General features: G+C 45.5%; 1 protein-coding gene and 1 non-coding gene across 3 annotated transcripts in view; both read right to left on the bottom strand.

The window, feature by feature from the left end:
* Window positions 1-633: 633 nt before the first annotated feature.
* Window positions 634-27292, bottom strand: part of LOC100606026 (ER degradation-enhancing alpha-mannosidase-like protein 2) — a 49255-nt gene continuing 22596 nt past the window's right edge. For both annotated transcript variants that reach the window (XM_030825689.1, XM_030825688.1), the window contains exons 5-11: window positions 23220-23345; window positions 20083-20294; window positions 16989-17130; window positions 11556-11680; window positions 9164-9308; window positions 3881-4002; window positions 634-1203 (exon numbers count right to left, since the gene is read on the bottom strand). In XM_030825689.1, the coding sequence (XP_030681549.1) occupies window positions 703-1203; window positions 3881-4002; window positions 9164-9308; window positions 11556-11680; window positions 16989-17130; window positions 20083-20294; window positions 23220-23345 (1373 nt within the window). In that variant the 3' untranslated portion in view covers window positions 634-702. The remainder of the gene's footprint in view (window positions 1204-3880; window positions 4003-9163; window positions 9309-11555; window positions 11681-16988; window positions 17131-20082; window positions 20295-23219; window positions 23346-27292) is intronic.
* Window positions 2415-2490, bottom strand: LOC115838128. Its single transcript, XR_004033171.1, has one exon. It is a non-coding gene; the product is annotated as a small nucleolar RNA SNORD56 (small nucleolar RNA).

Here is a 27292-nt window from a genome sequence, read left to right as displayed (position 1 = left end):
AAATCTTTGTTGCTTGGAAGGACAGGTGGATAGATGAATCAACTAAAGAGTAAGAAGCAGCCGGGCATGGTGGCTCATGCCCATAATCCCAGCACTTTGGGAGGCCGAGGCGGGTGGATCACCTGACGTCAGGAGTTCGAGACCAGCCTAGGCAACATGGTGAAACCCCCATCTCTGCTAAAAATACAAAAAAAAAAAAATTATAGCCAGATGCAGTGTAGCCAGATGCACGCCTGTAGTCCCAGTTACTCAGGAGGCTGAGGCTGGAGAATCACTTGAACCTGGAAGGCAGAGGTTGCAGTGAGCCGAGATCATACCACTGCACGCCAGCCTGGGCGACTGAGCGAGACTCTGTCTCAAAAAAAAAAAAAAAAAAAAAAAGTAAGAAGCACATGTTGGAGCAAGAACGAACAAAGAAATATATTTATGACAACACTTTCCGCAAAGACACCAGAAAAGGAAGGGAGATTCAACTATCGACCCCTAGGATCTTTGGAGCCAGCTAACTACATTTAGCCGTCTCTCCAGCTGCATGAGAAAATTAACTAGATTCACAATTGCCCATAGCCACCAATCCTTTCTTTGAATGAAATCTCATGAAATAGCCCAATATGTAAAACATGATAACTAAAATATGATAGCCAAAAGCAATTTATTATAGTTTAGTCTCAAAAAAATAAAAATAAAAAAATTATCCAGTGGTTATGAGGAGTCTAGGAAAACCTGTCCCAGTAATGCCAACTTGGAGGTGAAGGGCTGACTGGGGCAGCTGAGAAGAGGGACCTTCTGTTTGGCAGGCTTCCTCTCCCTTGCCTGGTCATGGTTTTCAGGTGAGAAGAGTGTTCCTGGCCTTGCTGGGGGTTCCCATGGCCCCGAACTCACAGTCTTTTTCTGAAATTTCGACCTGTTCCGTTTGAGAGAGTAGAATTCCCTCATCAGGTCCTCCACCTCCCACTGCTCTTCCTTCAGCCTCTGGCAGCAGTGCAGGGCGGCAGGGTCGATGGGGTGAGCTTCTGTGTTGAAGATGTACCCCCCAGCACCCAGGATACACTCCCCATAGGGGGTGATCACCGCGTCGAAGGTGGACCCATTGTTGTGGATGAAGTTGGTTGGGTCAAATAGGAGGTAGAGGTATTTCACAGTCTCGGCCAGGAAGAACGACTCCATGCGGTTGTCCAGCTTGTGGTCTCGCAGATCTTTGATCTGACACGTGGGAGAAGGAAGCAAGTTGGAATACCATCACAATTTGGTAGTAAGGGTCAGGCAATCCCTTAAGAATGCCTGTTCTGCCACAAAGCAGCTGAGGGCCTGTGAGCAAATCACTGAACTTTTCAGAACTTCACTCTTTCCCAAGCCACCATCATCTCTCACCCGGATTATCACATCAGCTTCCAAATGGGCTTCCAGCTTCCATCCTTAGCCCTGCAGTTTATATATACACATTATTTTTAAAAAATAGGGACAGGGTCTCACACCATGTTGCCCAGGCTGGTCTCAAATCCCTGGGCTCAAGCAATTCCTCCTACCTTGGCCTCCCAAAGTGCCAGGATGACAGGCGTTGAGACACACACCCAGCCCCTACAGTATCTGTATAACATTAAGTCTTCCTGTCAATTCTCTACTCACAACTTTCTGTGAACCCTCCATTTCATGCAGGATAAAAATGGAAGTCATGACCTGGCCCCTGCTCCCTCCCTGCCCTCACCTCTTACCACTCTAAGAGCTCCAGCTGCTGCCTTTCTGTCCTGAGCTAGCACAGCACCCTCCTGCCTCTGGCTCTTTGCATCTGTGGTTCTTTCAGCCTGGAGCACTCTGCCTCCAGTTTTCCTCATAGCTTGTTCCCTCCCTTCCTTCAGGTCTCTGCTCAAATGCTTCTTCACCAGAAAGGTCTCCGCTAACCTTACTCTATGACATGACAATCTCCTATCCCCTTTGTCCCACCTTTTTGTGACTATAAACATAGAGCTAATCATCCCTTTTAATGATGGCATAGTATTCCATCGTGAAAATGGATCACGATTTACTTAGCTAATCCTCCTTGGAAGGGCATTCAGATGATTACCAAGTTTTTTTTTTTTTTTTTTTAGAGATGGAGTTTCACTCTGTTACCCAGGCTGGAGTGCAATGGCACGGTCTCGGCTCACTGCAACCTCTGCCTCCCGGGTTCAAGCAATTCTCCTGCCTCAGCCTCCAGAGTAGCTGGGACTACAGGCGCATGCCACCACACCCGGTTAATTTTTTTTGTATTTTTAGTAGATACAGGGTTTCACCATGTTGGCCAGGCTGGTCTTGAACTCCTGACCTCGTGATCCACCCGCCTTGGCCTCCCAAAGTGCTGGGATTACAGGCCTGAGCCACTGCGCCTGGCCAATTACCAAGTTTTTGTAAGCAACTAATAAGGGGTCTTTTTTTCTCCACTCAGACCCAAAGTATCGACACTTACTAGGTTCAACTGCTGTTGATGAAAACTATTGAAATACATTGTTTTAGTAAGCAGTCTTCTTTAGAGAATTTCAACTGAGTTTCCAGGCATGGATGACTAAGATTACTTGCTACAAACATTTATTTTAGCTTCTCAGAATTAGTAATACTTCTAAACAAAACATTCTCAGTGGACTCTATCTTACATTTAAAAATATGACTCAAATATGGTTTTGATGTATCAAGATTATTATTTCCTTGCCCTATTTGACAAAGGTCAGATGCCTGTTCCCATCATTCACCATGGAAGACCTCCAAAGGGCTTCACATTCATGGAAATGAGCCCAGCATTCCTAGGAAGGGCCCAGTGGGTTTATCATTTTTGTTTTTCACACAATACAGCATATTAGAAACTAAATCATATCAGGGGTTTATTTTTTCCCTTTCACATGTAGGTCTTCTCTCTTCCCCTACACATATCTATATTCTACTTACAGAATATAATCACATTACAAAATTTTACAAAATAAGTGTTTTGTTGTTGTTTTGAATTCCATACCCCAACACCAACTCTGTAGGCTTTCTGGGGAATTTTCTTCCAGACTATTTTCTTCTACATTCGTATTTATATCTTGCTTTTGGTTCCTGTATGGATGTGAGATGGCTCTCACCTTTGACCCTTTCAATCTATCCTCCACAGAGCAGCCAGAGCGACCTTTCTAAAATACAAATCAGGTCATGTCACTACTCTGCCGTAAATCCTACCAAGGCTTCACATTCCAAGTAAAAAAAAATCCAAACTCTTTCCTGTGGCTTACACAAAACCCTATGTGATCTAGCCCCTGCCTACCTCTGGGACCTTATCTCTTCCCACTTTTCTCCTTGCTTGCTCCGCTCCAGCCACACTGGCCTTCTGTCTACCAGATACACATTCATGGTTTTTTTCTCATTAAAATGTAAGCTCCATGAGAGCAAGGCCACTGCTGTGACCCTTGGGCCTAGCAGAGTTCCTGGCATGTGAAAGACATTCAATAAATACCTGAGACTAAGTAGGACTGCTTTGTTAAGGAGTCCCAGGTTTGAATACAGGGCTGTGGGACTCTGGATTCCCCTTAAAATCTATTTTAGTGTCTCACAAAACTTTTCGCTAAACTCACCTTTTCAAAGTCACCTATTCAAACAGATCAAAGATCTCCGCTGTGAGAAGAATGCCAAGGGCCTGGGTCAAGATCCCAAGGAACTGATCCTAGCTCTACCTCTACTAGCTGTGAGATCTTTAGCAAGGCACTTAGCTTCTCTGTCCTTTGGTTTCCCCATCTATAAAATACGAGCATTATGTATATCTCCAAGGTCCCTTCTAGTGCTGATATGTCAGAACTCCCAAAGCTCTACCCTTAAAGAGGCTTTTTAGCAGCAAGGGGAGACTCTTCCCAGTTCTTGGGGCCATGGAAACACTTACTGTTGCAAATCCGCACTCCACCTTGCTGATTTTTTCAATGGATTCCACGGCATCTCTTCCGAGTTCTAGGAGGGTGGGATCCCCCGTGGCACGGTAGAGGTACATTGCGCTTTCAATAAGTTCTGCAAAGTCCAAAGCAGACCCTCCTCACTCAGTGGCTGCACAGAGATGGCCTGGGGCCTCTTAGGGCAGTGAGGGACTACTCCCTTCCGTATCTTGTCCATAAGGCCCCAACAAGCAGGAACACAGGATACCTCACCCAATGCTGAGTTTCAGAGCCAGTATACCCAAAGCTTGAAGCTCAGTGGAGACCAGCATTAAGGCTGACCAGTGACTCCCACCCCAAGGGAGAGAAAAGTGGCCAGGTTCTAGGGTAGAGAAGGTGGCGGAGGTTGTTGCCTATTTCCCAATATCTGTTCCCCCCTTCCTTCTTAGTAGCAGGATTCCTAACTTTAGCTAAGCACAGGCTGCCTGGCTGCCAACACTAACAACTATCGTAACAGCTAGGTGGGATTAAGGACACCATGGCGAGCCATATAAGCCCAGAACATGAGAGAGAAATACATTTCTATCCTAATTAAGCTACTATTTTTTTTTCCTGTCACTCAGAGTCTAACCTAATTCTAAAATCAAAAGAAGAGTAAGAGCCTGGCATCATAAGGCTCTTTCTAAGATAGGATAGGCCAAAAGAAAAGGCTGAGATATCTAAGAGCAGGCCAGGCCAGGCTCATGCCTGTAATCCCAGCGCTTTGGGAGGCCAAGGTGAGAGGATCGTTTGAGCCCAGGAGTTTGAGACCAGCCTGGGCAACATGGCAAGATCTTGTCTCTACAAAAATTAAAAATGATTAGCTGGGTGTGGCATGCACCTGTAGTCCTAGCTACTCAGGAGGCTGAGGTAGGAGGATCACTTGAGCCCAGGAGTTTGAGACTGCAGTGAGCCATGATTAAGCCACTGCGGCACTCCAGCCTGGGTGACAAGAGTGAGACCTTATCTCAAAAAATTAAAATTAAAAAAATAAAATAAAATAAACCACCAAACCATCAATCTAACAAAGATGTAGTCATCAGTTCACTGTGCCCAGAAAAAGTGATGTTTTGTCTTGCCCAATTCTATGCCACAACTGGAACTTGATGTTAAGACATGAGCTCTACCTTAAGATGAATATTAGCCAACAGGAGTGGGTCCAGATGAAAATATTTATTCTAGAGAAAAGGAAATCCAAAAAACATGTGTTTATTGCTTTCAAATACCTGAAGAACTGTTGAAGAGTTGACTTCAAGGGTGGCCTCAGCTCAATATGTTTTTCTACTTCATCCATCTTTTCTAAGAGAGAGAAGAACCCCTGTCCCCTTTCTATACCATCATCTCCCCCGACCTTCTCCTGTCCTGTTTCCTCCTGGGCTTGATCAGTGCTTCTGTCCCTTTTAGCTTATTGCTGCAAACTCTAGTTCTTATTTTATTTAGTTAATTTTTTGTGTGTGACAGAGTCTCACTCTGTCACCCAGGCTGGAGTGCCATGGCGCGATCTCCGCTCACTGCAACTCTGCCTCCTGGGTTCAAGGGATTCTCATGCCTCAACCTCCCGAGTAGCTGGAATTACAGGCATGTGCCACCAGTCCTGACTAATTTTTGTATTTTTAGTGAAGACAGGGTTTCGCCATGTTGGCCAGGCTGGTCTCAAACTCCTGACCTCAAGTCATCCACCCGCCTTGGCTTCCTGAAGTGTTGAGATAACAGGCATGAGTCACTGCACCCAGCCTCTAGTTCTTATTTTAGAGAAAAGGTCTCTGCCTATCTCCCCAGTTCTCTCTTACTTCCTCCTCCTCTCTCCTCACAGGCCTCTAGACAATTGCTAATCTAATTGCTCATATTCTAAGGCACAGACTAGGGTACACTCATTACTAGATGAACACATTCTGTGTGTTCAAAGGCATAAAAGACAGTGCTCTCAGGGGAGGCCTCCTCTTCTGCTTCTTTTTTCTGCTGCTTCTTCTTCTTCTTTTTTTTTTTTTTTTTTTGAGAGGGAGTTTTGCTCTGTTACCCAGGCTAGAGTGCAATGGTAGGATCTTGGCTCACTGCAACCTCCGCCTCCCAGGTTCAAGCAATTCTCCTGTCTCAGCCTCCTGAGTAGCTGGGACTACAGGCACGTGCCACCACTCCTGGCTAATTTTTGTATTTTTAGTAGAGACGGGGTTTCGCCATATTGGTCAGGCTGGTCTCAAACTCCTGACCTCAGCTGATCCACCCGCCTTGGCCTCCCAAAGTGCTGGGATTACAGGCGTGAGCCACTGCACCCGGCCCTCTTCTGCTTCTAGCAGCTGGTGGGCCAGTGCCCTCATGACCAGGCGTCGCGCTTCTCTCCTCACAAGTGGGCCTCCTAAGCATGTTAGTTATTGCTTTACTTTCCTGTGCATCTGACCAACTCTGTCGAGCAGTGGTCCCCAACCCTTTGGCACCAGGGCCCAGTTTCATGGAAGACAATTTTTCCATGAACTGGGGTTGTAGGAGATGGTTTTGGGATAATTCATGCGCATTACATTTATTGTGCACTTTATTTATATTATTATTACATTGTAATATATAATGAAATAATTACACAATCCACCATAATGTAGAATCAGTGGGAGCCCTGAGCTTATTTTCCTGCAACTAGACAGCCCCATCTGGGGTTGATGGGAGACAGTGACAGAACATCAGGCATCAGCTTCTCATAAGGAGCGCACAACCTAGATCCCTCACATACACAGTTCACAGTAGGGTTTGTGCTCCCATGAACGTCTAATGCCACCACGGATCTGACAGGAGGCGGAGCTCAGGCAGCAATGTGAGTGATGAGGAGCAGCTATAAATACAGATGAAGCTTTGCTTGCTCACACGCCGCTCACCTCCTGCTGTGTGGCCTGGTTTCTAACAGACCACGGACTTGTACCGGTCCATGGCCTGGGGGTTGGGGAATCCCTGCTCTAGAGGAAGGAGACAGCCCAAAGTTCAGATTTGGACTTAGAGGGAGGTAAAAGCCTGCAGAGGCCTTTAGGCTAGGCTCTGTGCTCCAGCACTGCTGATCAGAGACATATACGAAAGTATAGGGCTCTGGCCAATTTAGTGAAAGAGTAGTCCTTATCTCCTATTTGCCATTGTTTTGGGGTAGGAGGGATGACTGGATTAACGCACTGCTGGATTCCTGACAGTGGTGCCTTATGTTTTTTTTTTTGGAGACAGGGTCTCACTCCATTGCCCAGGCTGGCTTGTAGTGGCGCAGTCATGGCTCACTGCAGCTACGACCTACTGGGCTCAAGTGATCCTCCTAGGTAGCTGGGATGGGACTACAGGCATGCAACACCACTCTCGGCTAATTTATTTATATTTCTTTTAGAGACAAGGTCTTGCTATGTCACCCGGGCTGATCTTGAACCCCTGGACCTAAATGATCCTCCTGCCTCAGCCTTCCAGAGTGCTGGGATTTTAGGCATGAGCCACTGCGTCTGGCCAGTAGTGTCTTACTTTCCATGAATGCCTTCCTGCCGGCCTGTCCTACAAATGGAACAGGTTGCCTCTGTTAAGTAGCAAGCTTCTTGTCACTTGTAGTAACTAAGCAAAAACTAGATAACCACTTGACAGGGCCCTATTAGGAAAATTCCGATTAGAACCTCTCGGGTTCCCTCTAACCCTAAGATTGTGCAAGCCTATGTCTTACATTGAGTCCCAAACCCTGATCTTTACCTGTTGGTAACACTAGATATGATACCTTCTCAGAGCTTCTTATTTTTAAAATTTATTTATTTATTTTTTTGAGATGGAGTTTCGCTCTTTTTTGCCCAGGCTGGAGTGCAATGGAGTGATATCAGCTCACTGCAACTTCCACCTCCCGGGTTCAAGCGATTCTACTGTCTCAGCCTCCCAAGTAGCTGAGATTATAGGCACGTGCCACCATGCCCAGCTAATTTTGTATTTTTAGTAGAGATGGGGTTTCACCATGTTGGCCAGGCTGGTCTCAAACTCCTGACTTCAGGTGATCCACCTGCCTTGGCCTCCCAAAGTGCTGGGATCACAGGCATGAGCCACCATGCCCGGCCAAGTTTCTTGTTTTAAAAACATGCCATGAGAACAAATGCATGGGAAACATCAATAACAGTGGCCTCTAAGGAGTCAAAAGTTGACTAATTTGCTCTTTATTCCCTCTCCTGGTCCCCTCTACACCTCCTACGATAATCACTTGAGTTAGAAGAGGAAGGAAATGGGGTAGAGGAAGGCAGGATAACCAGAAGGCCTGTCCCATGGCTAAAAGGCAATTCAGGTGGGAAAGTGGGAAGTGTCTAAGACAATGGGCTCATAGCCTGTTTTAGGGTGGGGGATGACTGTGTACTGACTAAGCTTCCTTCCTTTGTCCCCCTTTTTCTTCCCCTCCTCACAATTTTCAGCTTCCCTGAAGTGAATCAAATGACACCAGGGCTAGAAAGGAACATATGAGAGTGTCTCAAATATAGTCCTTTGCTTGATTCTGAGCTGCAAATGGGGAGGTGGAAGAGACTAGGTAATTCCTAAGGTCTGTCCCAAAGTTCTAACATTCCATACACGTAAGCATAATTTATCTGACCCATGGACTTAGGAAGTTTGCCTACACTTCTGAAATCCTGATGGCAGGAGCTCAAAAGGAGTCAACCTTGGCTTTTTCCTTCTCACTCATTTCCTGATTTGAAAGAGCATATGGGGCCAGTCGCGGTGGCTCACATCTGTAATCCCAGCACTTTGGGAGGCCAAGGTGGGCGGATCACCTGAGGCTGGGAGTTCAAGACCAGCCTGACCAACATGGAGAAACCCCGTCTCTAATAAAAATACAAAATTAGCTAGGCATGGTGGCTCATGCCTCTAATCCCAGCTACTCGGGAGGCTGAGGCAGGAGAATCGCTTGAACCCAGGAGGTGGAGGTTGCAGTGAGCCGAGATCACGCCATTGCACTTCAGTCTGGGCAACAATAGCGAAACTCCATCTCAAAAAATAAAAATAAAAAAGAGCATGCAATTTAGTTAGGAGCCCTGGGTTCCAGGCCTAGCTCCTGCATTTAAGAGCCAGAGGCGAGCCATTTCATCCCACTAGGCCTCAGTTTCCATATCTGAAAACATGGGGATAATTAACTCCTAGTAAGAAAACCAGAGCCACTGAAAGGAACAGACGGAAAAAAATGAACTTGTGGGCAGTTGTGGAGCATGGAGCCTTGTAGAGAAGATTTGGGGTTTCAGGAACCAGAGCCTGTGGGCAGATGACAAGCCAGAGATGCTACTCACCTGGCCGAAGCGGGTAGCCCTCTCGCTTCTCCACTGTGTATCCCTGAGGAATGTTGTAGAATTCCGGGAGCCCCCCAAACTGCTTCCATACAGTGTAGTAGTTGAGGAAGGTCCTCATGGCATTGTCAATGTCTCCAATGAGGCTCTGTGGGAGAAAGTGGCTGTCAGGCAGGTAGACACCAGGCATAAAACCCCACAGACAACCTTAAGAAAAGACAAAGTAAAATCTGTGGGGTCAAAAAGGCCTTGAATCAATCCCTGAGTCTGCCAGTTACTCAGTGTGGTGCTGAGCCAGGCACTGGACTTCTCTGAGCCTCATCTATAAGACGTAAAATACACCACCTATCTCATACATTGTTGGAAGGAACAGAGATTGTATATTAAGTCCCTAAATCTTCAGAGTCAATGTCAGCTAACAGTTTTGGAATCCAGCCAGCCAGTTAAAAATTCTAAGAATAGAGAAAAGTTTGTGCTAAGTCTCACTCCCACACCACAACCCCAAAAGATAACCATTTTTGTTTTTGTTTTTGAGACAGGGTCTCACTCTGTCACCCAGGCTGGAGTGCAGTGGCACAATCATGGTTCATTACAGCCTTGACCTCCTGGGCTCAAGAGATCCTCTCACCTCAGCCTCCCATGTAGCTGGGACCACAGGTGCACACCACAACTCCTGGCTAATTTTTTTATTTTCTGTAGAGATGGGTGTCTCATTTTGTTGCCCAGGCTGGTCTCAATCTCCTGGGCTCAAGTGATCCTCCTACCTCAGCCTCCCAAAGTGCTGGGATTACAACCACGACCCATCTTGCCTGGCCTCAGATAAACATTACTGGTTTCTTGTATAATCTTCCAGAGTTTCTTTATGAATGAGTATATGTTATTTTCCCCATGCTAAAAAATAGCCTTTGGTTCCTTATTAATAGGGATATTAATTATCTCCATATTTTCAGATATGGAAATTTGGCTTTCAGATATTTTTATTTGAATTGGTTCCAACAACTAATGTGGCAATAAATAATTCTGTATATATGTCACATCAAATAGATGTAAAATGTTATGTGTAAGATACATTTTCAGAATTAGGATCACTGGGTCAAAGGATATATGCATTTATAATTTTACCAGCTATTGCTAAGTAGCCATTACTATTAATGTAATCTCACAGGGAAGCAGCTGACCCTGACATCTTCATTGGATGTCTCATGGACAGAGCAAACTTGGCATTTCCTAAACAAAATTCTTGGTTCCCTTACTTTTCCACAAAGCTGTCTCCCTACTCTGGCCTTTTTACCTTCTTGGTAAATGACACAATATCTACCTGGTTATTCTGGATAGAAACGCGGTGGTTTTTGTTTTTTTTTTTTTTGAGACAGGGTCTCACTCTGTCACCCAGGCTACAGTGGCATGATCATGGCTCACTGCAGCCTTGATCTTCTAGGTTCAAGCAATCCTTCCACTGCAGTCTCCTGAGTAGCTGGGACTACAGGCATGTGCCACCACACTCGGCTAATTTTTTATTTTTATTTTTACGTATTTATTTATTTTGAGATGGAGTCTTGCTCTGTCGCCCAGGCTGGAGTGCAGTGGCGTGATCTCAGCTCACTGCAAGCTCCGCCTCCTGGGTTCACGCCATTCTCCTGCCTCAGCATCCCGAGCAGCTGGGACTACAGGCGCCCGCCACCACGCCCGGCTAATTTTTTGTATTTTTAGTAGAGACAGAGTTTCACCATGTTAGCCAGGATGGTCTCAATCTCCTGACCTCGTGATCCGACGACTGCCTCGGCCTCCCAAAGTGCTGGGATTATAGGCGTGAGCCACCGTGCCCAGCCTAATTTTTTATTTTTTGTAGAGATGAGGTCTCGCTATGTTGCCCAGGTGGGACTACTTTTTCTTAAAACTTTTAAAACGTAGACTATAAAAACATTTTGGTACATGCACTATTTTGGAACACCAAAGTGGGGTAGATTACATAAGCTCTAAGATCCTTCCAGCTGCAACTCTACCAGACCATGTAATGGGAAAACAACAAGATGGCACAGTGGCACGAGCTGCTTCCTGCCCTTCCTGAGGCCCACTGTCAAGAATGAGATTGGACAGAAACGCCCAGTGGAGAAACAGCTGTCGCCAATGGCCATTCCTGCCCAGACTGGAAATGCACTGTCAACTTTAAGTGCTACAACATTCCATGGCAAACTGGAAGCTCAGTTCCTGACACTCAATTTGGCAGAACTCTAAATCTATCTAATTCACTCTAGGTCTCTCTTCCATCCTCAACCTGTCCCTCCAAAAAAAGTACTCAAGCAACTAACAAAGTACCTTATTTGACTTATACATCAGAATGAGCTTGCTTTGCCAGACCCATAGAAAGATGATCACATTCTTTGATCATTCCTACCTGAAGACCAGGCCAGTAGGCCTCCAAGGACTGGAAGACTGGCATGGACACAGTCCCCTTGTACATCTGCACCCACAGGTACCAGTCATCGAAGCGGGTGTAGTTCCGGATGGCTTTGTTATACTCTGCAGTGGGGGAGATGGGATAATGGACATATGAGTGATTAGGAAGACAGAAGGCAGGCTTGGACAGCAGAAGCGAGGACTTACACTTTGGAAAGGGCACCAGGCAGCTTGCAATGAGGCAAGCAGGCTAGAAAAGAGCATGGATTCTGGAGTCAAACTTCTAGCTCAAATTCCAGCTCCAGCTCTACCACTTGCTAAGGGTGACATGGGGTGGGTTTTTCCCTTTTAAGCCTCAGCCTTATGATCTATAAAATGAGGAGGCCAGGCACGGTGGCTCACACCTATAATCCCAGCACTTTGGGAAGCCGAGGCGGGCGGATCACCTGAGGTCGGGAGTTCGAGACCAGCCTGACCAACGTGGAGAAACCCTGCCTCTACTAAAAATACAAAATTAGCTGGGTGTGGTGGTGCGTGCCTGTAATCTCAGCTACTTGGGAGGCTGAGGCAGGAGAATTGCTTGAACCCAGGAGGCGGAGGTAGCTGTGAGCCGAGATCGCACCACTGCACTCCAGCCTGGGCAACAAGAGTGAAACTCCATCTCAAAAAGAAAAAAGCAGAAAATAATTGATGTGGTTTGGCTGTGTCCCCACCTAAATCTCATCTTGAATTGTAGCTCCCATAATTCTCACGTGTTGTGGGAGGGACCTGGTGGGAGATAATTGAATCATGGGGGCCGTTTCCCCCATACTGTTCTCATGGTAGTGAATAAGTCTCGCAAGATCTGATAGTTTTATAAGAGGTTTCCCCTTTCACTTAGCTCTCGTTCTTTCTTGCCTGCACCACGTAAGATGTGCCTTTCGCCTTCCGCCACGATTGTGAGGCCTCCCCAGCCATGTGGAACTGTGAGTCCATTAAACCTTTTTCTTTATACATTACCCAGTCTTGAGCATGTCTTTATCAGCAGTGAAAATGGTCTAATACAGTAATGTTAGGTATTTGTGGAACTTTTCAGTCATTTATTTATACCACAAACATTCGCTGAGCACCTACTAGGTTCCAGGCTCCTATGAGTTTGTAAACAAGACAAAATCCAGCCTTCAGAGAACTTACATTCTAGTGGGAACTTGAATTTATCCCTCATATCTCTCCCCTAGATTGTAAATCCATGAGGTCTGGGACTTTGTTTTGTTTACTGCAGAATCCCCCACACTAGTACAACGAGCAATAAATATTTTCTGAATGAACAAAGTACCAAATATACATGCAAATAAATAAGATAATCTCAAACAGGAGTTGTAAGGATTATATGAAACAGTCCATGTTCAGAGCTTGGCATAATGCTTGGCACATCCATGGTATTCAATAAATAATTGTTGAATAAATGAGTACAGTAGTCCCCCCTTATTTGAAGAGAATATGTTCCAAGACCCTCAGTGGATGTCTGAAACCATGGATGGTAGTACTAAATAAACTCTATATACAGTCTTGTGCCATATAACATGTCACTCAACACTGAACTGTAGAGACAGTGGTCCTATAAGATTATAATAGAGGTTAAAAATTACCACAGCCTAAAGATATCACAGCTGTTGTAATTTTATAACGCAATGCATTACTCACTTGTTTGTGGTGATACTGGTGTAAACACACCTACTGTGCTGCCAGTCATAAAAGTATAATACATACAATTATGTACAGTACATATTTAATAAACAACTATACGTTTATGTATTTGCTATACTATTATCATTAGATAACTCCTTCCTCTTATATAAAAAAGGTCAGCTGGGCATGGTGGCTCATGCCTGTAATCCTAGCACTTTGGGAGGGCGAGGTGGGTGGATCACGAGGTCAGGAGATCGAGACCATCCTGCCTAACATGGTGAAACCCCATCTCTACTAAAAATATAAAAAGATTAGCTGGGTGTGGTGGTGGGCGCCTGTAGTCCCAGCTACTCGGGAGGCTGAGGCAGGAGAATGGCGTGAACCCGGGAGGCAGAGCTTGCAGTGAGCCAAGATCACGCCACTGCACTCCAGCCTGGGCAACAGAGCAAGACTCCGTCTCCAAAAAAAAACCACAAAAAAACAAAAATTAGCTGGGTGTAGCGGTGGGTGCCTGTAATCCCAGCTGCTCAGGAGGCTGAGACAGGAAAATCACAGGAGAATTGAACCTGGGAGACAGAGGTTGCAGTGAGCCGAGATTGCGCCACTGCACTCCAGCCTGGGCAACAGAAGAGAAACTCCATCTCAAAAAAAAAAAAAAAAAAAAAGTCAACCGTGAAACAGCTTCAGGCAGGTCCTTCAAGGAATTCCAGAAGGCATTGTTATCATCTGAGATAACAGCTCTGTGAGTGTTACTGCCCCAGAAGACCTTCTAGCAGGATAACACGGGGAAGTGGAAGACAGTGATATTGATGATCCTGACCCTAGGCCTAGGCTAATGTGTGTTTGTAGCTTAGTTTTTAACAAAAAAGTGGAAAAGGTAAAAACAAAATAAAAAACTAAAAATAGAAAAAAACTTAAGAGAATAAGGATATAAAGAAAATATTTCTGTATAGCTGTACAATGTGTTTTAAGCTAAGCGTTATTACAAATGAGTCAAAAAGTTTTTTAAAATTTTAAAGTTTATAAAGTAAAAAAAGTTACAGTAAGCTAACGTTAATTTATTATTGGAGGCCAGGCATGGTGGCTCACGCCTGTAATCCCAGCACTTTGGGAGGCCGAGGCAGGTGGAGATCACCTGAGGTCAGGAGTTTGAGACCGGCCTGGCCAACATGGTGAAAACCCATCTGTCTCTACTAAAAATACAAAAATTAGGCCGGGCATGGTTGGCTCACGCCTGTAATCCTAGCACTTTGGGAGGCCAAGGCGGGTGGATTGTCTGAGCTCAGGAGTTCAAGACCAGCCTGGGCAACACAGTGAAACCCCATCTCTACTAAAATACAAAAAATTAGCTGGGCGTGGCAGCGTGCACCTGTAATCCCACCTACTCGGGAGGCTGAGGAAGGAGAATTGCTAGAACCCGGGAGGTGGAGGTTGCAGTGAGCCGATATCACGCCACTGTACTCCAGCCTGGGCAACAGAGTGAGACTCTGTCTCTAAAAGAACAAAAAAATTAGCCAGGCGTGGTGGTGGGCGCCTGTAATCCCAGCTACTCAGGAGGCTGAGGCAGGAGAATCACTTGAACTGGGGAAGCAGAGGTTGCAGTAAACCAAGATCATGCCACTGCACTCCAGCCTGGGCAACAGAGCGAGACTCCATCTCAAAAAAAAAAAATTACTATTGGAGAAAGAAAAACAAATTTAAATAAATTTAGAGTAGCCTAAGTGTACAGTATTTATAAAGTTTACAATAGTGTCATGTCCTAGACCTTGACATTCACTCACCACTCACTGACTCACCCAGAGCAACTTCCTGTCCTGTAAACTTCATTCATGGTAAGTGCCCTATACAGGTGTACCATTTTTTATCTTTTATACTGTATTTGTACTGTACTTTTTCTATGTTTAGATACATACTTACCATTCTATTACAACTGTCTATAGTATTCAGTAGAGTAACATGCTGTACAGGTTTGTAGCCTAGGAGCAATAGGCTACACCATATAGCCTAGATGTGTAGTTGGCTATACCATCTAGGTTTGCTTAAGTACACCCTATGATGTTTGCACAATGATGAAATCACCTAACGATGCAATTCTCAAAATATATCCCTGTCATTAAGCAATGCATGACTACTGCTTTCCTATACATACACATCTATGAGAATGCTTAATTCATTAAATTTTTAAAAATTTTTATTTTTGAGACAGGGTCTTACTCTGTCACCCAGGCTGAAGTGCAGTGGTATGATCACAGCTCACTGCACCCTTGACCTCCCAGGGTCAAGCAATCCTTCACCTCAGCCTCCCAAGTAGCTGGGACTACAGGCACGCACCATCATGCCCAGCTAATTTTTTTTTTTTTTTTTGTAGAGACGAGGTCTCACCATGCTGCCCAGGCTGATCTCGAACTTCTGGAGTCAAGCAATTCTCTCGCCTCAGCCTCCCAAAGCACTGGGATTAAAGGCATGAGCCACTGTGCCTAGCCGAAAAAGTTTAATTTATAAATTAGGCATGGGAAGAGATTAACAACAATAACTAATAAGAAAACAGAACGAGTATAACAATATATTGTATAGAAGTTATGTGAATTTGTCTTTTTGGTAAGAGACAGAAAAAAAGAAATTATGTAAATCTGGTGTCTCAAAATATCTTTTTTTTTTTTTTTTTTTTTAAAGAGGGGGTCTTGCTGTATTGCCCAGGCTGGTCTCAAACTCCTGGCCTCAAGCAATCCTCACTTCCAAACAACTGGGACTACAGGCCTGAGCCACTGCACCCAGCCTCAAAATATCTTATCTGACTGTACTCACCTATTTTCAGACTGCAGTTGACCGTGGATAACTGAAACCACGGAAATGAAAACTGTGGATAATGGGGGACTACCATAGCTATAATAATAATAGTAATTAGGTGCTCAACAATTCCTCAATATTGCTAGTGTGTCTAAGGGCCTGGAGGGTAAGATGTATTTATTCAACAGGCATTAATCTATTACCTACCACATGGAAAGCACTGTGGGAAACATAAGATGAATAAGGCATGGATTCTGCATTCAATTGGTAGAGCTATAACTGTTGATGAGAGCTAACTGCAAGAAAGATACTGAAGGTCCTAAATTCTGAAGAAGGATCAAGCTACTTCCTGGGCAAGGTAACATTTAAGTTAGGCTTTGAAGGGTGAAAAGAATTTGGACACAGGAAGACAGGAAAAAAGACATTCTAGGCAAAGAAGACACCATGTGCACTGGCCAGGAGATAAGAAATCCAGGGCTACATACACAGAATGCAGCATGCTTCAGTTGGTTTTTGCAAGAAGGAATGAAGTGGTGTAGTGGGCATGAAGTGGGCAGTGTAAGTCCATAGTGACTCTGAATTCAGAACTGATTCTGCAGGTACTCAGGCCGGGCGTGGTGGCTCACACCTGTAATCCCAGCACTTTGGGAGGCCAAGGCGGGCAGATCACCTGAGGTCCGGAGTTAGAGACCGGCCTGGCCAACACAGTGAAACCCCATTTCTACTAAACATACAAAAATTAGCTGGGTGTGATGGTGTGCGCCTGTAGTCCCAGCTACTCAGGAGGCTGAGGCATGAGAATCACCTGAACCTGGGAGGCAGAGGTTGCAGTGAGCCTAGATTGTGCCACTGCACTCCAGCCTAGGAGACGGAGCAAGACTCTGTCTCAAAAAAAAAAAAAAAAAAAAGTTTTTAAACAAATCACACATCAACAAGAAAAATGAGGGGAAAAGCTCCCTTACTCTGCCCTTTTTACCTAGGAACATGGCCATGAGCTTCTTATCCTGAAGCAGGATGGCTCCTTTCACCAAGTACTCAAAGTAGGAGTCCACGCCAGCCCCGATGCCTGCGTCCTGGGCCACCCACTTGCCAGTGAGCACATCAATGTGGTTGCCGACCTGAGAGAGAGAAAGACACACGGTCCCAAGGGGAAGGCCAATGGCCAAAGAAGGATCTACTCACCCCCAACCCTGACTGCCCAGGGAGATGCAAGGCAGGCACCCCAGTGCTTTTTGGGAAACATGCAGACCATGAGAGGGAAGGGCAAGGCTGGATCATGGCCAGCCTTCCTATACATCTGCATAGTAGAGATGCATCTCATGCACATTTATGAGGACTTAATTATACACATTGAGCAAAGAATGAAAAAGAAAAATGATTTGGAGTGTTTATGTCCTGCCTAGAGTGAGTGTGACATGGGAGATTAGAATTTGCTGTTCCCACAATCTGTCGGATTTCTCAGCACTCAGCATGTGATTCCAGTATCTGAAGACACAGACGTGCTTTAGGTATTTCCATAAATTAATTCAAGAAGAACATCCACCAAGAAGCTGACAGAGTGGTTCTAAGGAGAGAAACCGAATAGCTGCAGATAGGGGCAAAAGGGGACTTCACCAATGTCACTGAGTACCCTTTTTTGTATCCTTTGACCTTTTTTTTTTAATTGTTCAGTCTCTGTAGAGACTGTTAAAAATTGCCAATGCTGGCCAGGCACGATGGCTCATGCCTATAATCCTAGCACTTTGGGAGACTGAGGCAGACGAATCACTTGAGGTCAGAAGTCCAAGACCAACTTGGCCAACATGGTAAAACCCTGTCTCTAATAAAAACACAAAAATTAGCCAGGCATGGTGGTGTGTGCCTGTAATCCCAGCTACTCAGGAGGCAGAGGCACGAGAATCACTTGAACCCAAGAGGAGGACGTTGCAGTGAGCTGAGATCGTGCCACTGCACTCCAGCCTGGGCGACAGCGGGAGACTCTGTCTCAAAAAAATAAACAAAGATACGTATTTTTCTATTTTATTGTATTTTTTTTTATTTTTATTTTTAGTAGAGACATGGTTTCTCCATGTTGGTCAGGCTGGTCTCAAACTCCCAACCTCACGTGATCCGCCTGCCTCGGCCTCCCAAAGTGCTGGGATTACAGGCGTGAGCACGCGCCCAGCCAAAGATATGTATTTTTCATATGGCTTAGACCCTCATGGAAGCTGGTAACTTCATCTGGTACTCAAAGAAATAGCTAACTGTTCTGTGTTGGTTTGGATTCCCCTGAGGAGCACAACCTCATTCTGACTGAAAGTAGTTGATTTGGAAGGCGAGTCCTTGTAAACACCAGTAGAGGAGGGGGAAAGTGAGGCAGGGCAAGGGAGGTGGCATTTAAGGGGTATGCCATCAGGCAGGTTTCCACCGTGGGAACTGGAGTTCAATCCTGCTGGGGAGCTCAGGAATTCAGTGTAGAGCTCGAGCTTCGGAGTGATCTCACCCAAGGGGCAGGGAACTGGAATGTTTATCCACCAACTCCCATCAGTATCAGTTACCGGCTTGAGAGCTACTCATGGGTAGCATTAAATCCTGGTACCCTCAGCCAAAGGCAAGCAGAGTGGCTCCAGGCACCAGAGGAGACCCACAGGCAAAGAGGCGCAGGTGATGGCAGTTGGAAGACTGGCCAGTGTGTATGGAAATGATAAGAGTTGAGAGGATATGGGCATGGCACCAACAGAGTCTACTATGGTCCCACTGCTGGAGCAAAGCCTGCCTGAGATGGACTAAGGGATTTACTACAGGTCTCCAGAGGGGCACCTTTCTTTTCTTTTGAGATGGAGTTTTGCTCTTGTTGCCCAGGCTGGAGTGCAATGGCGTGATCTCGGCTCATCGCAACCTCCGCCTCCCAGGTTCAGGTAATTCTCCTGCCTCAGCCTCCCAAGGAGCTGGGATTACAGGCATGCACCACCACGCCCGGCTAATTTTGTATTTTTTAGTAGAGATGGGGTTTCTCCATGTTGGTCAGGCTGGTCTTGAACTCCCAATCTCAGGTGATTCGCCCACCTCAGTCTCCCAAAGTGCTGGAATTACAGGCGTGAGCCATTGCGCCCAGCCTTAGGGGGGCACCTTCTTAAGGGACTTTCAAGGAGTCCTCACACAAGCTTTACTTTTCAAGCTGAATTAGCACTAGACTGCATAAAATGTGCCTAGACCTGAACGCAGTCTTCCTGAGTCAGAGTGACTCGGCAAAGTTGGTATTAATATATTAACGTTACTGCTGAAGTAACTGAGGACCAGAAAGGTTGAGTGACTTGCTCAGGGTCACACAGTTTCGATGCAGCAAGGCCAGGGCTTGAATCCAGTTCTGACTAAATCCAGTGTTATATCCTGGATGGCTTTGGCTCAATTACTGTTAATCTTATTGGATTATCCCATTTAGAAGCTGAAACTGACCTTAGAGATCATCTGGTCCAAAGTGTGTTCAATTTCCATGGGTTAATAGTACTGGAAGATAAAGGGAAGCTCTGGTGTTAAATAAGTTTGGCAAATGTTAAATTAAACAAAGTTGAATAGACTTCTTTACTAGAGGACTTTTATTCTGCTCATGTGCATTCTGACTCTCCAAAAAAGTGGGGGATATTATATGTAATATTCCCCTAACTTAATTGGCCAAGACTCATTTTTTCATGCAACAGCCATTCAGTATCTCTCAGAACCGGTATCCTAAGAAACACAGCAAATACAGATAGACACTAAAAATGAAGGCCGGACGAGCTGATGATCTGAAGTCATCAAGTGAGTCAGGGGCATGAAACATACGACCCTATTCCTAGAAATCAGAGAATCTCAAGTGGTCAAAGCTTAATGCAGCCCCTGCTGCCTGCCAGAAAAATGTGCTTTCCCACTCTCCTCCCCGCTCCAAGCCAAACCTGAATTGGAGGCTCGGTCTATTTTTGGTGTCCTGAGCCCAAATCCTGGACCACTCCCAAGGTCACCCTAAGTTTTCCTTGGCTTGACTGCAACTTACTGCTCAGAGCCCTGGGCCTCGTAAGCAGGGACTCAAACAGGAAGGGCAACAGCGAACATACCAGCCCGATATCTGACCGGCTCTCCCAGAGGCGCATCAAAGCCACTCTGGCCACATCTTCGAACACTGGGTCACCAGTGAGGCTGCTCAGGGTAGCAAATTCAACAATGAAGGTCCCAATCCCTGCCGTACAGGTGACAGGGGTCTCTCCTGGGTTCACGCCATGAAGTAAGTTCACCGTTCCATATGGCATGCCAGTGGGGGTCTGAAAGGCTGAACAATCGACAAATTATGACCCCGGACAGGAGCAGGGGGATAGGGATAGTTCTGATACACGCCCAAAGCCTGGGACCTTAGCCAGCACTTCCCTCTTTCTCCTGGGTGTCCTGCTAGAGTCTGAGCCACAGAAAGATAAATGTCATAACTGGAGGGCCCTGAGCAGCCACCCAGCCCAGATGCTGTCAAACGCTGCTCTGCACAACCCTTGGGTTCCTGCTTATGATGAGGGGGCAGGGAGCAGGCTGTGCTCCACACACACTCGCTTTAGCTAGAGAGCTTTAGCTATTTTTATTTATTTTACACTACGCCTTCAAAGCCCAGGCAGGTAACTTATTGTGATGCAGGCAGGATTTAAGCCACAGAAAGTGGTGGGGCTTGTGGCACAATGACAAGAGTAAGTCCCGTTCAAAGCCATTCATAGACTTTTGGCTCACGCCTAAAATCCCAGCAGTTTGGATGGCCAAGGCAGGCAGACCACTTGAGGCCAGGAGTTCGAGACCACCCTGGCCAACATGGTGAAACCCTGTTTCTACTAAAAATACAAAAATTAGACAAGCATGGTGGTGCACGCCTGTAATTCTGGCTATCTGGGAGGTTGAGGCATGAGAATCGTTTGAACCCAAGAGGCGGGGGCTGCAGTGAGCTGAGATTGCACCACTGCACTCCAGCCTGGGCGACAGAGGGAGACCCTGTCTCAAAATAATAATAATAATAATAATAAACAAAGCCATTCATAGACTTTAAATAAAGATCTCTGCTTTAAATAAAGAGTATAGGGGTTAAATTATTTTTAAAGGGAAGCAAAATAGGATATAAACCACTAAACCATGGATATAGTATGACCCTCGATTTATAGGTAGGGAAAACCATGCCTGTAAAGCAGTGATTCAGCCACAGGTCACACAGAGAGAATCAAACAGAGCTGGGATGGGAACGCCTCCCCTGTGCCCACCGCTAGTCCCAGTCCAGTTCTCTGCCTGCCCCACCCAAGTGCCTTCTGGTTCAAGACGAGAAATGGACAACCAGCCAGAGGCAGAGATTTCCTCTCTGGGCCTAAAGGTCAAACAACTCCAGAGCAGCCTATGCGTCACCAAACTGTGAACAAAGGTGTCGACACTTCCAAGAACCACAGGGTCTAGCAACTCTGTCTGCCACAGACAAGAAACTTGCTATCTGGCAGGCACCAGCGGGAGAGCAAGTCACAACCAGGAAGAGCTCTAAGCAATATTTCAGAAAAAGTCAGGCTGTAATAAGAAGAAGAGGAGTGACAAAATCCTGTTTCTTGACCTTTTTTTATAAAATGACCAATGACCAAAAATAATTAAATAATAAAGGAGGAGCAGCTAGGCAGAGTTTCCAGAGTTTCCTCCAGGGATGAATCACACAGGACACAATGTCTGCAAGGAGACGCTCAAGCCATGAGCCATGAGCCATGAGTGAGACCTGAACCCAGCTCACCCACTATCCTCAGCTCTCCCGCAAAGGAGAGGCAAGTGCTATGTGAGAGGGATAAAGAGGCCAGGTGTGGTGGCTCACACCTGTAATCCCAACACTTTGGGAGGCCAAGGCAGGTGGATCACTTGATCCCAGGAGTTCAAGACCAGCCTGGGCAACATGGTGAAACCCCATCTCTACAAAAAAAATTTAGCCATGCGTGGTGGCGTCTGCCTGTAATCCCAGCTACTCAGGAGGCTGAGGTGGGAGAATCAGCTGAGCCCAGAAGTTTGAGAGGCTGCAGTGAGCCATGATCACGCCACTGCACTCCAGCCTGGGCAATAGAGCGAGACCCTGTCTCAACAAAAAAAAAAAAAAAAAAAAATTAAGAAAGAAAAGGGATAAATAAGTGAGATGGCCAAGAGGCTGGTGGAAAACACAGTGTGACGTGTCTGGGTGTGAACAGTCCTCAGAGCCTCCACCACACCCTGAAGGGAACACAGTGTACAGTTGATGCTACTGAGCCTGGCATTACTGCCCCACTAGACAAAAACACGGAGGCTTGGCCTGCAGCCCTGGACACAGCTTAGCCACAAAACAAATCCCTCTCGTTTTAAAAGTGTTGGAGGTTCTCTAAGCAGTTTCTCCTTCCTGACCTCATTTTAGCCTCCCCAAAACCCGATGTTGTAGGGAGGTGGAAATTATGATTCTCATTTGATAGATGGAGAAATTAAACTGTGGAGAGAGGCCAGACACAGTGGCTCATGCCTGTAATCCCAGCACTTTGGGAGGCCGAGGCAGGCAGATCACTTGAGGTCAGGAGTTTGAGACCAGCCTGATCAACATGGTGAAACTTCATCTCTACTAAAAAATACAAAAATTAGCTGGGCATGGTGGCAGGCGCCTGTAATCCCAGCTACTCAAGAGGCTGAGGCAAAAGAATTGCTTGAACCCAGGAGGCGGTGGTTACAGTGACCTGAGACTGAGCCACTGCACTCCAGCCTGGGCGACAGAGCAAGACTCCATCACAAACAAACAACAAACTGTGAAGAGAAAGAGTGGCTTGGTCAAGATGTTGGCTGGCAGAGCTGAGTCTAGAATCCAGGTCTGCTAATGCTCACACCAACACCCTTCCCTGGGCCCCTGTTACTCCAGCAGTGTGTGGAATAACTGTAGTACCTGGGAGGGGACAAATGGGCTCATTCAAAATAAGGGCAATGGTCTTCCACCCACCAGGCTGGCCACCTTCAACCATCCCCTGCAAACAATAATGAGGTCAACTCATCCATCCGGGTCAGGGCCCCAGCAGGCCCTTAAAATGCCCAGGACACTCCTGATTTCCACGGTGGGGCCTGGTGGGTAGAAAGACCAAATACACCTGGTGAGAAATACCAGGAATTAATTCAGCACTGCCACTCTCATCTTCAGCAAGGGAAGCAGGGCCTACTGGACTTCATCTCTGCCCCATCTCTGTGTGGGTCTTACCTGGGAGGAGTTTTCGGGCCGCCTCCTCAGCCATTCTCAGCAGAGGCCCGGAACAGGGCCATCCAGCCTCCACTTCCACCCCAGCCTTCTTGGAGAGCAGATGAGCAGACAGGAGTCCTCCTACCACTACAGATGGCACAGAAAGCAAATGGCACAGTCCAAAGGGAAAGACCAAGGGACCACGGATCTTTCCCCTGGGCAAGTTAAACATAAACGCTCTATTGTGGGGCGCATGTTCTCAGGACCTCCTGAGGCTATTTCATGGGTAAAAACAAATAAACAAACAAAAAAAACCTCACTCTATTGGGGTGGCTCACTGGGAAGGAGCTAGAGCCACCTAGCGAAAAAAGAGTCCCTTAATCCCACATATTTATACAGTGTTAAGTTTATGGGGTTTTTTTCTCTTGCTGCATCACAGGAACAGTGGCTATTTTTTGTAAGTCCCTACTGTGTACCAAGCACTAAGTACTACTGCCCCCTCTTCATATGAAGACACTGAGGTTCCGTGAGATAAAGTGACTTGCCCCAGGTCACCCATCTAGTAGGTGGTAGGGATGAGTATCTTTGATTCCAAAGCCCATGCTCATTCCATTTGTCACTCTGTCTGTCTCCCAGTCACCTGTCATACCTGGGGGGAAGTGGTAATGGTGGTTATTACCTTTATTTTACTAATTTATCTATTTCAACTTACTATGCAATATTTAGAACTTTTTTTTGAGACGGAGTCTCGCTCTGTCGCCCAGGCTGGAGTGCAGCGGCGCAATTTCGGCTCACGCAAGCTCCACCTCCCAGGTTCACAACATTCTCCTGCCTCAGCCTCCCGAGTAGCTAGGACTACAGGTGCTCACCACCATGCCTGGCTAATTTTTTTGTATTTTTTTTTGTAGAGACAGTGTTTCACTGTGCTAGCCAGGATGGTCTCGATCTCCTGACCTCGTGATCTGCCCGCCTCAGCCTCCCAACGTGCTGGGATTACAGGCGTGAGCCACCGCACCCGGCCTATTTAGAACTTTTAAAAAGACACAAAGGTTCTTGGAAATACAGCTAAATAGATATCCTGAGTGGCCCTCTCACTGAAAATAACTGGTGACCCTAAGCTTCAAAATTCCCCTCCTCCCTGCAGAGGGGGGAATAGGAGACCAAGGCCAGACCTGCCCCAAGTGGAAGTCTGATAAAAAGTCCCTATGTAGGCCAGGCATGGTGGATCACGTCTGTAATCCCAGCACTTTGGTAGCCAAGGTGGGCAGATCACGAGGTCAGGAGATGGAGACCATCCTGGCTAACATGGTGAAACCCTGTCTCTACTAAAAATACAAAAAATTAGCCGGGCGTGGTGGTGTGCGCCTGTAGTCCCAGCTACTCGGGAGGCTGAGGCAGAAGAATTGCTTGAACCCAGGAGGCGGAGGTTGCAGTGAACTGAGATCACGCCACTGCACTCCAGCATGGGTGACAGAGCGAGACTCCATCTCAAAAAAAAAAAAAAAAAGAAAAAGAAAAGAAAGAAAAGAAATCTACATGTATGTACATTATGGTAAAACTGCAGAACACCAAAGGGAAAAATGATCTCGAATGCAGCCAGAATCCATGTAATAATAATTATTAATGCTGGGTGATGGGCACATCTGGTTCATTATGCTGTTTTCTCTACTTTTATGTTTCAAGTTTCCCATAATAAAAAGTTTTTAAAAGGAGGAGACAGCCAAAGTGAAAACCAAAACAAGATTCTCTACAAAGAAATAATAATTAAATTGACAGATTACTTCTTAACAATAATGAAACCAGAAGATAATGGAAAAATTTTTCAACACAGTAAGAGAAAGTAATCATCAACCTAGAACCATACACTCAGCAAAAATATCACCCAAAGGCCAACCAAAGACAGTGGAATAAAGACATTTTCATATAAACAAAAGCTGGGAATGTTTACTAAGCATACACCTGCATTAAAGGAAATTCTAAAGGAAATGCTTTAGAGAAAAGGTCTGAGACATGAAAAGAAAAGATAGTCAAAAAAGTGGTAAATAGGCCGGGCACAGTGGCTCACGCCTGTAATTCCAGCACTTTGGGAAGCCAAGGCAGGTGGATCACTCAAGATCAGGAGTTTGAGACCAGCCTGGCCAATGTGGTGAAACACCATCTCTACTAAAAATACAAAAATTAGCCTGGCGTGGTGGTGCACACCTGTAATCCCAGCTACTCTGGAGGCTGAGGCAGGAGAATCGTTTAAACCCAGGAGGTGGAGGTGAGCCAAGATCGCGCCACTGTACTCCAGCCTGGGTGACGGAGTGAGACTCTATTTCAAACCAACAACAAAAAAAAAGTGGCAAATATACGTGCAAATGCAAAACTTCAACAGTATAGAACAAAAATTATAATGTGTGGAAGGTTTAAAACAAATAACTAAAATATATAACTGTAGCATATAGGTCAGGATGTTCTCTAAGCCAGGTTTTGCATTATTCAGGAGGAGAACAAAGATTTTCATTAAATTTAGACTTTGATAAGTTATGTTTGTTAAATTTGCTTGGAAAACTACGTAAAAAGCTAGATATTGTGCATAATTTCCATATTAGTAAGAGGAAAATGGAATGGGGGGAAAAACAATCTAAAGAAGGCACGAAAAAGGACAGAATAAAGGAACATAAAGAAGATGGCAAAGGGCTGGGTGCAGTGGCTCACACCTATAATCCCAGCACTTTGGGAGGCTGAGGCGGGCGGATCACCTGAGGTCAGGAGTTCGAGACTAGCCTGGCCAACATGGTGAAACCCCATCTCTACTAAAAATACAAAAATCAGCAGGGCGTGGTAGCAGGCACCTGCAATCCCAGCTACACGGGAGGCTGAGACAGGAGAATCACTTGAACCCAGGAGGCAGAGGTTGCAGTAAGCCGAGATCGCACCACTACACTCCCGCCTGGGTGACAGAGCAAGACTCCATCTCAAAAAAAAAAAAAGAAGATGGCACAGAGAGCACAATGCTGTAGAAATGAGTGCAAATATATCAGTAATTACAGTAAATGTAAATGGATTAAATGTGTCAGTTAAAGACTGTCAGAATGGATAAACAAAATATAATACACTATTTGTAAAAGATGTATCTAATCATAAAACTACAGAAAGATGGAAAGGATAGAAAAAGATACATGGGAAAATGTCAACCAAAAGAAAGCTGGTATCAATTATATTCATATCAGAAATGAAGGTATAAGAATGACTTTCATTCACAGATGACAAACTGGGCTCAGAAGCTGGGAGACACAGCAACAAGCACAGCCTCAAACTCAGGCCAGATTCCTAAACCAGGATTTTAGACCATGTTGTCCCTCTGTACTCTTCTCTGTTTTAAACTTTTATGGATCGTATGTCTGGAATATAAGTTTCATTGCAGAAAACATACAAAATAATGGGGAAAAATAGAACTCTGCCATTCAGAGGTGACAGCTGTTAAGTGGTCTAGAGGTTCAATGCAAATAAGGGCTGTGGTAGCTTCACAAGAATCATTGGAAGTCTGCTAAAAATACTGATTCTAGGACCCAACCCAGAGATTCCAATTCATTAGGTTTAGGGTGGAGCCTCAACATCTGAATTTTTTAAAAGGTCCCAAGTGGTTCCTATAGGCAGCCAAGTTTGGAAGATTAATGCCCTGGATTTGCACTGTCCAATACAATAATCACTAACCACATGTGACTGCTTAAATTTAATATCATTAAAATTAAATGAAATTAAAAATTCAGTTCCATAGTTGTAGTAGATACATTTCAAATGCTCAATAGCTCGTGTGGTTTGTGGCTACCATACTAGACAAAATACAGATATAAAACATTTCCATCATTGCAGAAAATTGGATTGGACAGACAGTAAGTTCCAAGAAGGCAAGGATCATATCTTTCTTGTTCATAGCTGTGTGCCTAGTATCAAATACATATTAAAGAGGTGAGCAATCTGATGTATTTCTTTCTCCTGCTCACTTTCATATCTGAAACTGATGGGGAAATCCTGAGACTTCCCCACCTCACCGTCCAGGAGGGAAGAAGAGCTCTGTCGGTCAGAGGTTTTGGCCAAGGGTCCTGGCA

Source organism: Nomascus leucogenys, chromosome 13, assembly GCF_006542625.1.
Source record: "Nomascus leucogenys isolate Asia chromosome 13, Asia_NLE_v1, whole genome shotgun sequence".
Classification (NCBI taxonomy): Eukaryota; Metazoa; Chordata; class Mammalia; order Primates; family Hylobatidae; genus Nomascus; species Nomascus leucogenys.
The sequence above is the reverse complement of the archived record's forward strand: the minus strand, read 5'-3'. Positions and strand labels throughout refer to the sequence as shown.